The following is a 14,733-nucleotide window of genomic DNA, read 5'->3' as shown; positions in this document are numbered from 1 at the left end:
TGGTGGGAAAGTTGGTTTTAATGGATGTGCAAAATGTTTATCAAAAGATATTCCGTTACATGGAACAGCATCCCAGGTTCTGGATGTAAACCTCGCCACATATTTGTTCCATCCATTTCACTCATAGGCACACAGGAGCTCAGTAATGCAGGGATTTTACTTTTTCAGTCCAGTTTGTCATGTTTCACTGCTGAGTGACATCAGTGTCACTGTATGTAACGTTTACACTGGACAGTACAGTACATATGCAGAGCTGCTGACAGCTTTGGACAGACCCAGGACAAAGTCCTGTTAACATCTAGCCTTCCTGTTTTGGACACCAGATGGAATTTAGCTCTTGCGCTATAGTCTGGCACATTTATACTGTCTGTACTGTATGTTCAGTTAGGTTAGGTTAGGTTAGGTTTCTTTATTAGTCTCCACGAAGGAGAAATTTGCTTTGGAGACAGGGAGGTTGCAGCATCATAAAAAACACATAGAACACATAGGACACGTGACACCAACACAGAAAACCAAACAACAGTAAAAACAATGTGCAATGTCCTGAAAAATAAAAATAAAGTGAATGTGTAAAGTACCTGAGAACAGCCAGGTGCTCTAGTTCAGCACTCTGGGTTCTGATGCGGCTGTAGGGGCGCTCTAGTTCGTCCAGGCTCATGGTCTGCACCGCATGGTCCACCGTGCTCTTCAGATCTTCCACCTCCGCTGCCAGCACCTGGATCTGGCCCTCTACTGCCTGCAACAAACACACACACACACACACACACACACACACACACACACACACACACACACGCACACGTTAAATGTGTCTTTTGAACATGCATTCACAGACTCACAACCTCATTTGAACTCACTGGTTCTTGTGCATAAACTTGTTATAGGTTTTATTTAAAACATTGTGCCATCCTACCTATGGCACACATTGCTTGTTTGCACAGCACCAATACTACTATAAAGTAGATCTGTGAAACCGATTTTATCCTCATTACAGATCCCATTAAAGCGTCACATGGCAATGTTAGCAGTGATAATGCATCATCTTCCTAAGTTGCTGGAAGGCTGAATGACTCATTGCAGAGAGGAAAAATGTTGGCAAGTGGTCTGAAGGGGGGAAAAGTCAACAGACTTAATGTTGATCACAAACAATATGAAAATCAGACCACTTTCTGACAGACTGACTGTTATCGGAGCATAGATAAAATATTTATTGTACTTCCAGAAATTATTCTATGCCATTTACAGTACAGACAAATGGCATGCAGAGTTGTGGGTATGCTTGCAGACTGGCCTGTGCTCAGTGAGCACCCATAGGCTGTCAAGTTAACATCTCCTGTCAAGTCTTAGCCTGATTATCATCGACTTTCAAATCTTTTCGAGACCAAGAGCATAACAATTAACATTTCCCAAACGGCATGGTTGACCCTTGGTTTGCTACTGGTTGTTTGTTTCCCGACAAAGTGGCAGGAGTTTCTGATTTTTCTGGCGCGCAGAAGCGATATTTGCATTGCTCGTGGCCTGACTAAAAGCAATGCTGAAGGTGTTGCGTCACTAGGAGGGCACGGCCTGGCTAGTCAAGTCTCAGCCACAGATTCTAAGAGTATTAGTATTATGCAGTCACTCTGTGTCAGCTAGAGGTGTTGAGCATTTGACGCTGGCCCATAGGGGGAGCATCAAACCAAATGTTGCATAGCCCATGGGTGGATTCCAATATGCAGACTCCCGTCCTCAAGCTGTGCTTGTGGCCATGCGTTCTGCTGATGCCCCGCCTCCGTGGAGAAAACAATTAAGTTTCCTTGCTGTCAGCATAGCCGCAACAACTTTTGGTGGAGTATCATTCATTCATTATACCGAATGCAAATGAGAAAATGACATTAGAATTGCGCTTTTGCAAGATATTGATATGCATTTCTGTTGTCAGTGATGTGATTACAAGGCCACACGCATGCAAGGGAAGACAGAAGTCTGCATATTAGGAAGCTCCCCATGTTTCCACTATCCATGTTTCCCACTTCAACTTAGATGTAAAAGATGCAGTAAAAAGGACACCTCAATAGCTGCAGATCTGTTTCTGCTACTGCAGCTGCACTGTTTCCTGATACCCCCTGACTTGACAAAAAATATAAAATTCTCTGAAAGTGAAAGCCAAAAGCCCACCAGGAAAACTCTAACTCCCATTATCATTGTGACACAGCACTCCACAGCACACAGTGCTCACTGCACCCTGTGCAAGGGGACAACCCCCAATAGCGCCAAGGGAGCAGTGTGGCGGGACGGTACCATGCTCAGGGTACCTTAGTCATGGTGGAGGATGGGAGAGAGGAGAGCACTGGTTAATTACTCCCCCCAACAACCTGGCTGGTCGGGAGTTGTACCGGTGACCTTTTTGGACACAACTATGACGCCTCAACTGCACCCATGACTGCCCTTTCTCCATCTGGAACAGCATTTACTGAAATCCCCTGATCTTCCAGTATGTGACCTATTGCATCTCTGGTGGTATCACTAAAATGTTAGGAGTGAACACATTGTCCAGTACCTCAACTTCATCTTTCCTCAACTGAACACCAAATCACATTCTACTGCAGACAGTAATGCATGTACTGTAACTGGTAACTCACTCCCCCTAAACTGTGAGGGTGTGGAATTGAACCCGTGAATGTTTGACAACATCATTTTTTATACTGTCCATCGGATTCTGCTGCAGACAGCATTGGGGGTGGTGGTGAATCGAATCCATTAACTTACCCTTCCTTCGGCCACAAAAACCCTTGTGAAAGGTTTGTTGCAAAATGGTGTATATCCGTTTATTAGAATGTTTTGAAATTAACATTTTTGTATTGGGCATTCCATTGCATTGCATTGCAAAATGCATTTTATATAGGTTTTAAAAGTATGTTCTTAAAATATTTGAATGACAAGAATTCACACCTAGGTGTTAGGACCTCTGAACAGTCATTTCCAATTATAAAATGCAAAAGTCAAAAAAGGTGGATACACCACTTTGCCACGAAACCCTTATTTTGCTCATACCTGATGCTGCTTGATGAGGCTTTGAGTGGCAGGCTCAGACTTGCCGTAGTCGGTGCTGACCAGGGCCACGCACTCAGACACGCGCGCCTCCAGCTCCGCACAGTCCAGCAAGATCTGAAGAGCCAGAACAAAACAAAAGATGAACGGCAGAGGAATGATATCAAAAGAGGAAGCAATGCAAGATCTTGAAATTATTATTATTATGTCTAAATGTATATGTACTATGCATACGCCTTTGACATACTCATCATATGTCATATGTGGACATCATTTGAAGATTTACATTACACCTCTATATTTCACTGTTGTCAAAAAAGTCATTGTCAAAAATAAATAAATTATTGGTTGGGGAGGGGATGTCTAAGTTAATGTCTGCATTTGATACAAATGCCAAGAAATAAAACCTTCTAACTCTTCTGCTTGCTGTTTTCTGAGGGTTTTAGGATAAATGAATGCATCACTGCACTCATTGCTGTTGCTATTCTATACATTCTGGTTATTGAACAGCCCCAAGTCCATAGAGACCAAAAGACTGTGCTGTCGTCCTTGACTTTGACCAGGGCACGCAGAGATTGCCAGTCCGCCCCTGAATGCTCTCCGTGATCTCGGATGCATCCCGAAGGCATAGCGGGATCCCATCATGCAGGGACAAGTGCAAGGGGATAAACGCAGACCTGTCCTCTGCTGGACTCAGTAATCTGACAGCACAGTGCAGCTCTCACCCACCATCACCCCTCCTCCTCCAGCAACACTGCCCCAGCTCCAGCAATGCCCTGCTGCTGGTCGAGCTTCTACCTGTTCAGGTATACAATTTTATTTATTTTTGAACATATACATGTAAATGTGCTAGATTATAGCACAATTGGTCATTTCCATCTGGTGTCCAAAAATATGGCCCTCCGCGCTCACCAATTCACAGGCAAGATAGGTTACAGGTTGGCTACATTCATGAATTAAATCTGACGCTCTGAAAATAGAATACCGCACCATGTTTAGGAAATAAAAACAATCATGGTCATAGTAAATTGACGGCATGCTCAGAATTCACAGTACGTATGCTTTGAAAGTATTGGTGTGTGCTATGAGTACTCGGAGTGGCAGTTTATGAACGCACCCTACATCTATGGTGGAAAGGTACAATGATTTAATGGCTCAAAATGTAATGGATAATACAATGGAATATTTCCAACATTTTTTTTTATTTCTTTTAAATGCCTGTCAGAAACAACCAAAAACTAAACAAAACATTTGTAAGCATGAGAATACACCATAGTTTTTCACAGGTGTCTTCAGGTACTGTAGGTGTCTGTTAGCTGTGGGCCTGTCCTCTGCTGGACCCGGTAATCTGACAGCACAGTGCTCACTCACCCATAACTCCCCCTCCCTCCCCTCCCCCTCCTCCAGCAGCTCCACCTATGGCCTGACCTGCTTCTGGGTGAACTGAACTTCATGGCTCTGGTGCATACTGTAGTTCCTCGCTCACCAGCAGTGGCGCTCCTACAATAACGGAACTGATTTCCTGAGATCTTCTGTGCCAATACTATATAACAGGTCAAAAAAGTTGCTTGAAAAGAGAAAAAACTTTTCTTCACCAAGGCACACCAAAAAGTATAGTTAAAAATGTCTTTATTATCATGACATGTCCATTAAGGACTTTTAAAATTGCCCACCACGCGCAGCGGCAGTTGAGCCTTCTTCAGTCCTAAAGGGACTGAGCACGCCTCTGACTTCCAAACACTATATAACAGGTATATGTACTTATTAAATGTCATTCAACATGGCTATGGAGGCATCAATATTGATATGCTGCCATTGATTTCCACCCGTTTTCATTATATTTTAAATGGCTCAGAGGAAAAAAAACAAGCTGTTCCTGACGGACCTCTATATGTTATAATATACTGTAGACTATAGTGTCTCACAGCTTGGGGTTAGTGTCTGCTGCACTCATATTCACCCTATACCATGCCCTGCTGCCCTGCCTCACCTGACCCCGCCCACTGACCTGCTCCTGGGTCAGTGTGTGAGGCTGTGGGCTAGAAAAGTCATCGCCTCCCGTCCTCCCAGGGTCTCCACAGCTCTAGCCTGAGTAATTATCATCGACTTTCAAATCTCTTCAAGACTTGGTCTGACCAAAAGCATAACAATTAACATTTCCCAAACGGCATGGTTGACTCGCCTCCCTTGGTGTGCTATTGGTTGTTTGCTTACCAACAAAGTGGGAGCAGTTTTTTTTCTGGAGCTCAGAAATGATATTTGTATTGCTCCTGGCCTGACTAGAAGCAACACTGAAGGTGTTGCGTCACTAGGAGCAGAGATTCTTTAAGTATATAGAGATATGCCAACATAATAGGTTGCTATGGGCACCTAACATGACCAAGTTCCGGTCTGCCTAAAGGGGCATGTCATAATACTCCTATCATTGAATAGAACAGTCCCTAGGTCTGCCTAGGTCTGCCTAAAGGGGGATTCCCCCCCCTCCCCCTTGCAATAATAGAACCCGGAAACAATGGGCCAATGGAACCTCTCTCTCTCTCTACTCTCTGCTAGGAGGGTGTGGCCTGGCTACAGGGAGCTCCGCATCATACAGTGCCATATGTGTTTGTGTAACATCCCTCACCCCCTCCTACCAGGAGTGGCAGCTCCATCCCTGACCTAGCTCAGCTCCTTCTGCCACACACCTCCTCACGTGTGTGTGTGTGTGTGTGTGTGTGTGTGTGTGTGTGTGTGTGTGTGTGTGTGTGTGTGTGTGTGTGTGTGTGTGTGTGTGTGTGTGTGTGTGTGTGTGTGTGTGTGTGTGTGTGTTTGTTTGTGCGTACCCGTGCGGGTGACCTCCTGCCACAAAACTGCTCACACACAGTCTGCGTGCCTGTGAAATGGTGTGTGTGTGTGTGTGTGTGTGTGTGTGTGTGTGTGTGTGTGTGTGTGTGTGTGTGTGTGTGTGTGTGTGTGTGTGTGTGTGTGTGTGTGTGTGAGAGAGAGAGCCTAGACCTATTAGTTGGGTCAGGTCCTTGTTCAGGTGCATGGCCCTGCTCCTACCACAAGACACCTCACACATGCAGTCTGTGTATCTGTGAAATGCCCTCTGACCTGTTCTAGTGTGAGCTCCTTGCTGAGGTGCACACAGCTCTGGGTGTGTGTGTGTGTGTGTGTGTGTGTGTGTGTGTGTGTGTGTGTGTGTGTGTGTGTGTGTGTGTGTGTGTGTGTGTGTGTGTGTGTGTGTGTGTGTGTGTGTGTGTGTGTGTGCGTGCGTGCGCGTGTGTGAGGCCTCTGACCTGTTCTCGTGTGAGCTCCTTGCTGAGGTGCACGGCGCGACGTCCGCAGGCCTCCTCCAGCTCCTCCCACTCCTCGGCCAGGTTGTCTGTGCACTGCTGCAGCTCCGAGCCGGCCCTGCCCCCCGCCTTGCGGCTCCGGTGCAGCGTGCGCCCGCGCTCCAGCAGACGCTGCACCTGCTGCTTGTGGGCACTCACCTCCGCCTGCAGCTCCTGGGGGAGGAGGATGGAGTATGGAGGAGGACCATTACATTACATGGTAACACTTTATAATAATGCATGCATGAAAAGCATTATAAATAACGAATGACGTAAATAATTAACTAATGATGAATAAAGCGTTAAAACATGTTGGTAAATGAGTGGGAAATGTTGTGGGGTTTTTTTTTTTTAAATCAAACTCTCTTTTTTTGGTAAATGGATGAAAATTCTCTGTTAAAAGGTTCGTAAAATCTTGAACATATTATTTGTAGATATTTTATAAGGTTTATTTTAAAAATGTTAATGTTCTGTTTATCATTATTTACTATGTCTTAATAATACTTTTTATGCATCCATTATTATGAAGCGTTAAACATTACATTAGTGTTTCTTACCTGGTGGGTCGGGACCCAAAAGATCTTAAGCCCATCTCCTTAAAGGATAAGTTTAGCCAAATTCAACCTGCAGTTGTGACATTGAGATTATACAGTTGTGCTCATATGATACCCCAGCAGAATAAACGCTTTCTTCGCGATTTCTCACAAAATATGAAGGATTACACAAAACCTTTTTTTTCACTCATTGCTAGTGACTAGCTTAAGATATTTATTAGCAATATTCTGTGTTTACTCTTTCAAAAGCATGATCACAACCCAAACTACCCAAATGACCCTGTTCAAAAGTTTACATACCCTAGTTGCTAATGCTGAATATGGCCCTGTTTAACATCAGGGACCGCTCTAAATTGTTTGTGGTAGTTGTGGATAAGGCTCTTAATGTTCTCAGATGACAGAACAGCACATTCTTCCTGGCAGAATGGTTGTTTCCTATAATATTTTTGGGTGTCTTGCTGGAACCTCACATTTGAGGTTTCCCCTGAATGGCTCAATGATGTTGAGATCAGGAGAGTGAGACGGTCGCTCAAAAACTTCATTTCATTCTTTCTGAAGCTAGTGACGGGTTGATTTGGCTTTCTGTGTTGAAATATTGTCATGTTGGCATGTCCAAACAATGGACCATGTGCAGTTTCAAGGCTGATGTGTGTCAAGTTTCCTCCAGTATTTTTCACAGGGCAATGTATTCATCATTCTGCGAGTATGGATCAAAAGTATAATGCATTTGTAACTCAAATGTCCCCATGAAATCAGTGGTCCATGACCATGTTTCACAGAAGGGTATGGTGTAACTTTCATCATAGGCTCCATTGACTGTTCTCCAAATGGTACTGTTAATAGTGGCCTAAAAAAGTTCCATATTGACCTCATTTTTCCAAATGACTTTGTCACAGGCATTTTGATGCTTCTCACTGTGCTATTTGGTGTATCATATGCAAAATAACATGTTTGCATTTTTGTGGTAATGGCTTTCTCCTGGCAACCCCCAACAGCCCATCTTTCCTCAAGTGCCAACATTTTTTCATGTTGTCCTATATTTCACCTGAAGTTATTTTTTGGTTGTCCTATGCCTCCTGAACAATTTCCCTTGCAATGATCATTGCAATGCAATGATTCCCTTACCCATTGGCTTGATTCCAACCAAACTCCTCATATTGCATTTCTGAATTGAAATTCCAACGGTGCCAACATGACAATATTTCGACACAGAAAGCCAAATCAACCCGTCATTAGCTTCAGAAAGAATAAAATGAAGGTTTTTGAGCGATCATCTCACTCTCCTGATCTCAACATCATTGAGCCACTCAGGGGAAACCTCAAATGTGAGGTTCCAGCAAGACACCCAAAGATATTATAGGAAACAACCATTCTGCCAGGAAGAATCTGAGAACATTAAGAGCCTTATCCACAACTACCACAAACAATTTAGAGCGGTCCCTGATGTTAAACAGGGCCATATTCAGCATCAGAAACTAGGGTATGTAAACTTTTGAACAGGGTCATTTGGGTAGTTTGGGTTGTGATCATGCTTTTGAAAGAGTAAACACAGAATATTGCTAATAAATATCTTAAGCCAGTCACTAACCATGAGTGAAAAAAAAAGGTTTTGTGTAATCCTTCATATTTTGTGAGAAATCGCAGAGAAAGCGTTTATTCTGCTGGGGTATGTAAACATTTGAGCACAACTGTATATACACTCAAAGAGTTGTAATGCTCACACTACCCTGGACTTGTCAGTACCTAAGAATTTTTTTCTTCTTCAGTCTATTCCGAGATCCTGTTCATTGTAATGGGGGCAGGTGTTTGTTTACAGTTCAATAAACATCTTGATTTATTCCCAATAAACATCCAAAAGGTTATGCAACATCAGCAGACAACTAACAAACAGCGATACATTTTGGGAAAATATTTGGAGTAGGCCTATGTTAATTTTTTTAAAAATGAAAACAAAATCTGCCCCCATTAGAATAGCTCAGATCTCGGAAAGGGCTGAGACGAAAAATGCAGCATCACCGGGTACTGACAAGTCAAGGGTAGTGTGAGCAATACAACAGCATATTGAAATTGGTAGAACCGGTCCTTTAACCATTAGAGCACGGCTGTCCCCAACCAGAGAGAGGGAAAAGTGTCAAAGATCGAGTGAAAGAGAAAGTATCTGCTCAAGATGGAGCAAATGTCGGTGTAGTGCAGACACATTGGATGGATGGCAGTTTCAGACATTTTGCTTCAAGTGAAACAATATAAACAGCACATAAAGTTTTTACCAATGTCTTTGTCCACAAATAAACTTTCAGGCATTCTTTTTTATATGGCGCTTACATTGCTTTCTGCCCTCTCTCTATTTGCTAATTGACCTACTGTATACACAAATACAGGCTGCTGGACTCAAAAGGGATACCAGCTGTAGCGATACTAAAATGACTGGTGCCCCGCACAATGCCTCGTCCACTGCAGCGCAAAATAAGCGGGGGGAAAAAACGCTTATAACTGCAGCTAAAAAAAAAACTAATATCATGTAATTTTTGCAACCGTGTCCTAGCAGCGATGAAATAACGTAATGTTATGTTAATATAAATATGTTAATAGCGCTAATTAGCGATTTCCATGATGTTGCCTGGTCACCCGCCCCCTAGGACCACCCCTGGGGACCAGAGCCTGGTACCTACCTTGTGCTTCTTGACCAGGCTGATTGCGCCGACCAGGGACTTGCTGAAGCTGCTGGTCTGGGCCAGGGGCTGGTGCTCTGCGATCCAGTTCAGCTCCAGGTCCACGTCATGGTAGAAGCCAAACAGCTCCACGGCCGCCTCCAGCTGACTTCGCCGCTCATCTAGAGGCTTCTGCAGAGACTTGAAGCTGATCGGAGAAAGCAGAGGCGGAGCAGAGGTGTGAAGATGTCTTTAGTTGTCATTGATATAATGACTGCTTTCATCACCTTTTTTAAGGGGAGGGGGGCAATTGTATTTTTACTTGGTCTTGTATTTCATCATGATATATCATTGTTGTCAAGATGTATTATTGCAAGGCTTCCTGCAATGATTCATTAGCCTGATTATCATCATGACTTTCAAATCTCTTCGAGACTTGGTCGGTCTGACCAAGATCATAACAACTAACATTCTTAAACGGCATGGTTGACCCACCTACCTTGGTTTGCTACTGGTCAAGGGTAGAAAAGGCTGAGCCAAAGTTTAAATCAAACATTTCTTAGTCCCAAATAGAACGTCTCTGCTTAAACAACGTCACTGCTTTGAACACGCCTCTACCCGGAACAGTTGGAAATGCTCAAAGTTGATTAGTTCCCGACAAAGTGGGTGGAGTTCCCGCTGTAGCGGGATCCAGATTCTATCTGAATGAGCTCCTGGCCTTAGTGAGTGTAGCTGAGCCGAAGGCATTGCGTCACCACTAAGGCGGAGCCTGGGTAATGATTCATGGCACAAGCAATTAAGTATTAAAATACAATAAGTTACTATGGACTCTTTTGTAAAAGTCTGTCAGTGTTTCTTGTTGTCCTTCAAAGACTATGGTAGAAATGCTTTACATGACTTAACCAGTCTATGTACTGCAGATGGATACAAATGTTACATACTGGTGTAATGCCACCAAAAACACATAAATCATGGAATTTTACTACAACTGAATACTTCTACGTCCATCTTTAGATGACTCCAGAAACTCATTATATATATTTTCCATCACAATAACACACTAAAGGGTCTCACATTGTGAGGCAGGTGCTTGCTGCATAAAGATCTTTTAGTGAAAGTGTTTGGTGTTTGAATGCATACATGTATTCAATGTTAAACATATTAAAAATTGAAATGGCCTACAACTGAAAAGTTCAACTCATTTTCATCTTTACATGTCTATATGTCTCTCTAAGTCAAACCACTCCCACAAAACTATCAAACCACTCTTTATAATTCCTGTATAACGCATCTCTTACAGTTTGAGGTAGGTGTCGGTCTGCTGCAGGAGGGTCTGTGAGTCAAAGTGGTTGGTGGCCAGGTGTTTGGCACGGGAGACGATGGAGTTGATCTTGTCGGCCAACTCCTGCGCCTCCTGCTCCAGCTGCTGGTGCTCCTTCAGGAGCTGCCGACTGGAGCGCAGGTCCTCCCCCTTCACCGCAAACTGCAGCATGCGCTGAATGGCCTCGATCTTCAATTTGGCATCCTGGGATGCACAGAGGAGCACGTAGAATAGAATAGAATAGAATAGAATAGAATAGAATAGAATAGAATAGAATAGAATGGAATAGAATAAAGTAAACTTTATTGTCATGCAAGCATGATATTTGTCAAGTCTCACTATATAAATAGATAGAGATTTATTCCATTGCTCTAAACATAAATACATACATGCATCATTGCACAGCATTGAAATATGTCAGGTAAAAGGATATGAGTGATTCTACGATTCCCCTACGCTTTTGGCAAAAGCAAAATGTCAATTATCAGTATTTTTTTTCAACTAAATGACCTAGATGTTTACATAGTGTATATATTTAAGTTTCCAAACAAACAAATTGCCAAGCTTAATCTTAAATCATTTGATAAATACTCTAAAGAAAGCGAACATTTGTTTAATTATTTTGTCAACAGTGTTATGGACAAATACTATGTCATTTCAAACATATATAAAAAATACTACAGAGTTGAAACAATATATGTTTGAAAGTGCTTATGTCCCTCAGCAGTAATGTTGTCATTAATCTGTGCAACTGATATAGAAAATGTGATTGTTGAGCTTCATAAGTAGGATTTTATGAGTCACCGTGATACAGACTGACACATTTTTCATCATAAATCCCTGTAACGTCTGATTTGAATATAGTCACCCTCCTTACACAAGACTTCCTTCTCCAGAGATAATCCCTAGTGTATGTTCATAGGATTTTTCCAACACATAAGGGATCAATAGCGCAAAAACACTTTCAAAACAGTCAACCGTGTTACTCAACTGTGTTACGGTCAACAGTGCAGGGGAACAAGTCGGCACTTTTTTAGGAGAAAAAAACAGAGCAGACAAACCCATCTCCCTAGAACACAAATTATTTTGTTTGTTTGTCTGTCAATATGGATAAAAATTGGCAAAAACATACTCCTCCTCAACTGTCATCAGTGTTGCCAGATTGGGCTGGTTCCCGCCCAATTGGGCTGCTTAGGATGGCCGTGTGCGGGTAAAAATGGCATCTATCAGAAAAACCTTCCCACTGCCATATAAATCAATAGAATTGGGCAGGTTTTTAGGGCGGATTTTGATCATTTTTTGGGCTGGAAATCATCAGCCTCATCTGGCAACCCTGACCGTCATACTTAATTGTAACACCATTGACGATAACACAGTTGACATTTCAGCCATTTTTATGGTGTTGTGCTAACTGAGGACCTCAGAAGTTCCACCACAACACCTTAATCAATTCATGTATCTGTATGCTTTATCTGTGTTTTTCTACATGTGAGTTCTAATTCAGATTCTTATGAATATGTTGATAACACTGTTGACAGGCAATTTTCCCGCTATGAGAACATGAAAAAGAATGGATTAAATTATGGAAGGATGGAGCTCAAAATTTACCAAAAAGTCTTCCCGTATCCTGCCAAAGAGGTTATGACATCACGTGATGTTATTCGTATGGCCTAAGACCAAACCATTACTGATTTATGGAGGAGGTTTCAGACCGTGACACGGTTAACACAGTTTTCGTGGACACACACAAAATGGCAAATTTCATGTATAATGGAAAGGACAGTGGTCTTTCTGACAGTTTTGTCATATTGTGTTGATTACTGTGAATCAACATTTGCAATCGTCTTGGGTAAAACAAGTTTCTTTACATGCTAATATGAAGACTGAATCTGACATTTGGAAAACAGGACGGCATGAAAACGCCCAAAACCAGTATTAAATATTCATTCTTGCTGAGGGAAATAATGCTATGTCTACACTTTCTGTATTATATGAAAGATAAATGTTTTCTAATGTCCAAAACATCATTGGATGCAGTTAATAGTTAGTGGAATTGCCAAATAAAATCCACGGACTTAAAAGTGTAGGCGAATTAGAGAATCACTCATAAAACTGTTACATGTCTGAAACATGAGTAACACCCTAAATCTTGAGTCAACAGTTAGACCTAATGAAGGCAATGCGTCCATCACCTGTAGCAGTTCCATGAGCTGCTCCTGCTGGCCGGCCTGCCTGAGCTTGTCACCCCTGTCCGCCATCTTCTTCTGGAGCTCGTCCCAGCGCCGGTGCACTTGCCGACACGTCTTCTGCACCTCCTGCCTCCTGCTGGGGAACTCCTTCTGCACCACCTCCCCTAACTGGAGCACATAGGAGCAAAGACACCTTTAGTTTAGAGAATTATTAAAGGTAAAATGTGCAGCCCCCATTATAAAAATGGAATGGTCTGTCTTAGATTCCTCTGAGAATCATTGCATCTTGTGTATGTTAAGATACACATGCTAGTTATAACTTATAACTATAGCTATAACTATACCTATAGCTCAGACTAGTTGAGAAGAAAATGGCTAAATCTGAATAAAAATGGCTAAATATACAAACTGGCAAACAGTACAAATCCATACACAACCATGAATCAAACCCATACATTCAATCAACAATAATGTCTATATATATATGGTCAATTCAGGTAAATTGGGCCACCTGTTTTGCATATAAGCGAATGGTCCAAAGTGGCCCAATTTACCTGAATTCACCATACATGTAGTTTACCTCAAACCTAATGGATCTCTCACCTGAAGCAGCCGGTCCAGGCGGACTTGGTTGGCCTGCATCTCCTTCTCGGCCGCCTCGTGCTTCTTCAGCTTACGGAGCACGTTGGTGGGGTCTCGGTACGACTCGTCCTCCGCAATCTCAAACTTCTCATCCAGCCAAAGCATCATCTCCTCCACGTCCCTCAGGAACTCCTGCCATGGTCACACCAACCGGCATCTGCTTTTAACGCTACTGCTTTTATTCTGGTTTTTATGTGCTTTGTTTGTTTCTGTTTTTAATTCTGCTTAGTCATTGATAGAGCACTTTCAGCTACATCCTACTGTATATGAATATGTGTTTTACAAGTAAAATTATTATCGTTATTGTTGTTGTTGTTGTTGTTGTTGTTGTTATTATTATCATTATTATTATCTACTGTGCTCATATGCACATAAAATATTGATATTGTACAGTCCTATAGTATATTACAGTATAGTACAGGGAGTATAATGTACTCAGGAATTCCTGCTGCGGTCATGCCAAGGGTATAACAGCTGTGTCTCAGATTGTGCACTTGTGCACTTCGGGCACTATGCTTCAGTGCGTAATTAATTCGGCATGTGCACTGAATCATGAACACTGAAGTGCACAAGTTCACCATTTGAGATCCAGCATACTGTATGTGCATGTTCTTCATCCAGGCCCTGCAGCACTCGGCTGGTTACCATGAAGGGGTCTTGGATGAGGAACGTTTCCAAGTTCCAAAATCCAAGTCCAACTGCTTATGACTTCACTCCTATGGCCCAAAGGGTATCTAGTATCTGCAGTGCCCAATTACACTTTACACTTCATAATTACTGTACACTTTGGCCTATTATTACCAAAGAGATGTACTGTAAGCAGACTAGGCCAACTGCAATATTAGGTGATACTGGTAATAAGATGTTACTATGTACAGTAGATTAATAAATGTATTTTACCATTTTAATCTACATTCACAATGGGTTCTCTGGTGAAAGTGCATAGTGAATATCAACGATACACATGACCATGATTTGCAGATACTAGTGTGTTTTGACATAGACAGTCCAAAGTAGGGTGTCAGACACCTTGCA

The 14,733-nt window shown here is 42.4% G+C and overlaps 1 protein-coding gene across 1 annotated transcript in view; it reads right to left on the bottom strand.

Moving 5' to 3' along the window:
- sptbn5 (spectrin, beta, non-erythrocytic 5) overlaps window positions 1–14,733 on the bottom strand; it is a 111,355-nt gene that overhangs the window by 54,300 nt on the left and 42,322 nt on the right. Inside the window, exons 22-28 of the mRNA XM_063184122.1 lie at window positions 13,660–13,830; window positions 13,060–13,224; window positions 10,845–11,071; window positions 9,568–9,754; window positions 6,309–6,518; window positions 3,034–3,147; window positions 579–736 (exon numbers count right to left, since the gene is read on the bottom strand). Of these exons, the coding sequence (XP_063040192.1) occupies window positions 579–736; window positions 3,034–3,147; window positions 6,309–6,518; window positions 9,568–9,754; window positions 10,845–11,071; window positions 13,060–13,224; window positions 13,660–13,830 (1,232 nt within the window). The remainder of the gene's footprint in view (window positions 1–578; window positions 737–3,033; window positions 3,148–6,308; window positions 6,519–9,567; window positions 9,755–10,844; window positions 11,072–13,059; window positions 13,225–13,659; window positions 13,831–14,733) is intronic.

The sequence above is a fragment of the Engraulis encrasicolus genome, chromosome 19 (assembly GCF_034702125.1).
Source record: "Engraulis encrasicolus isolate BLACKSEA-1 chromosome 19, IST_EnEncr_1.0, whole genome shotgun sequence".
NCBI lineage: Eukaryota > Metazoa > Chordata > Actinopteri > Clupeiformes > Engraulidae > Engraulis > Engraulis encrasicolus.
Note: the sequence above shows the minus strand (reverse complement) of the source record. Positions and strands in the feature narration are given on the sequence as shown.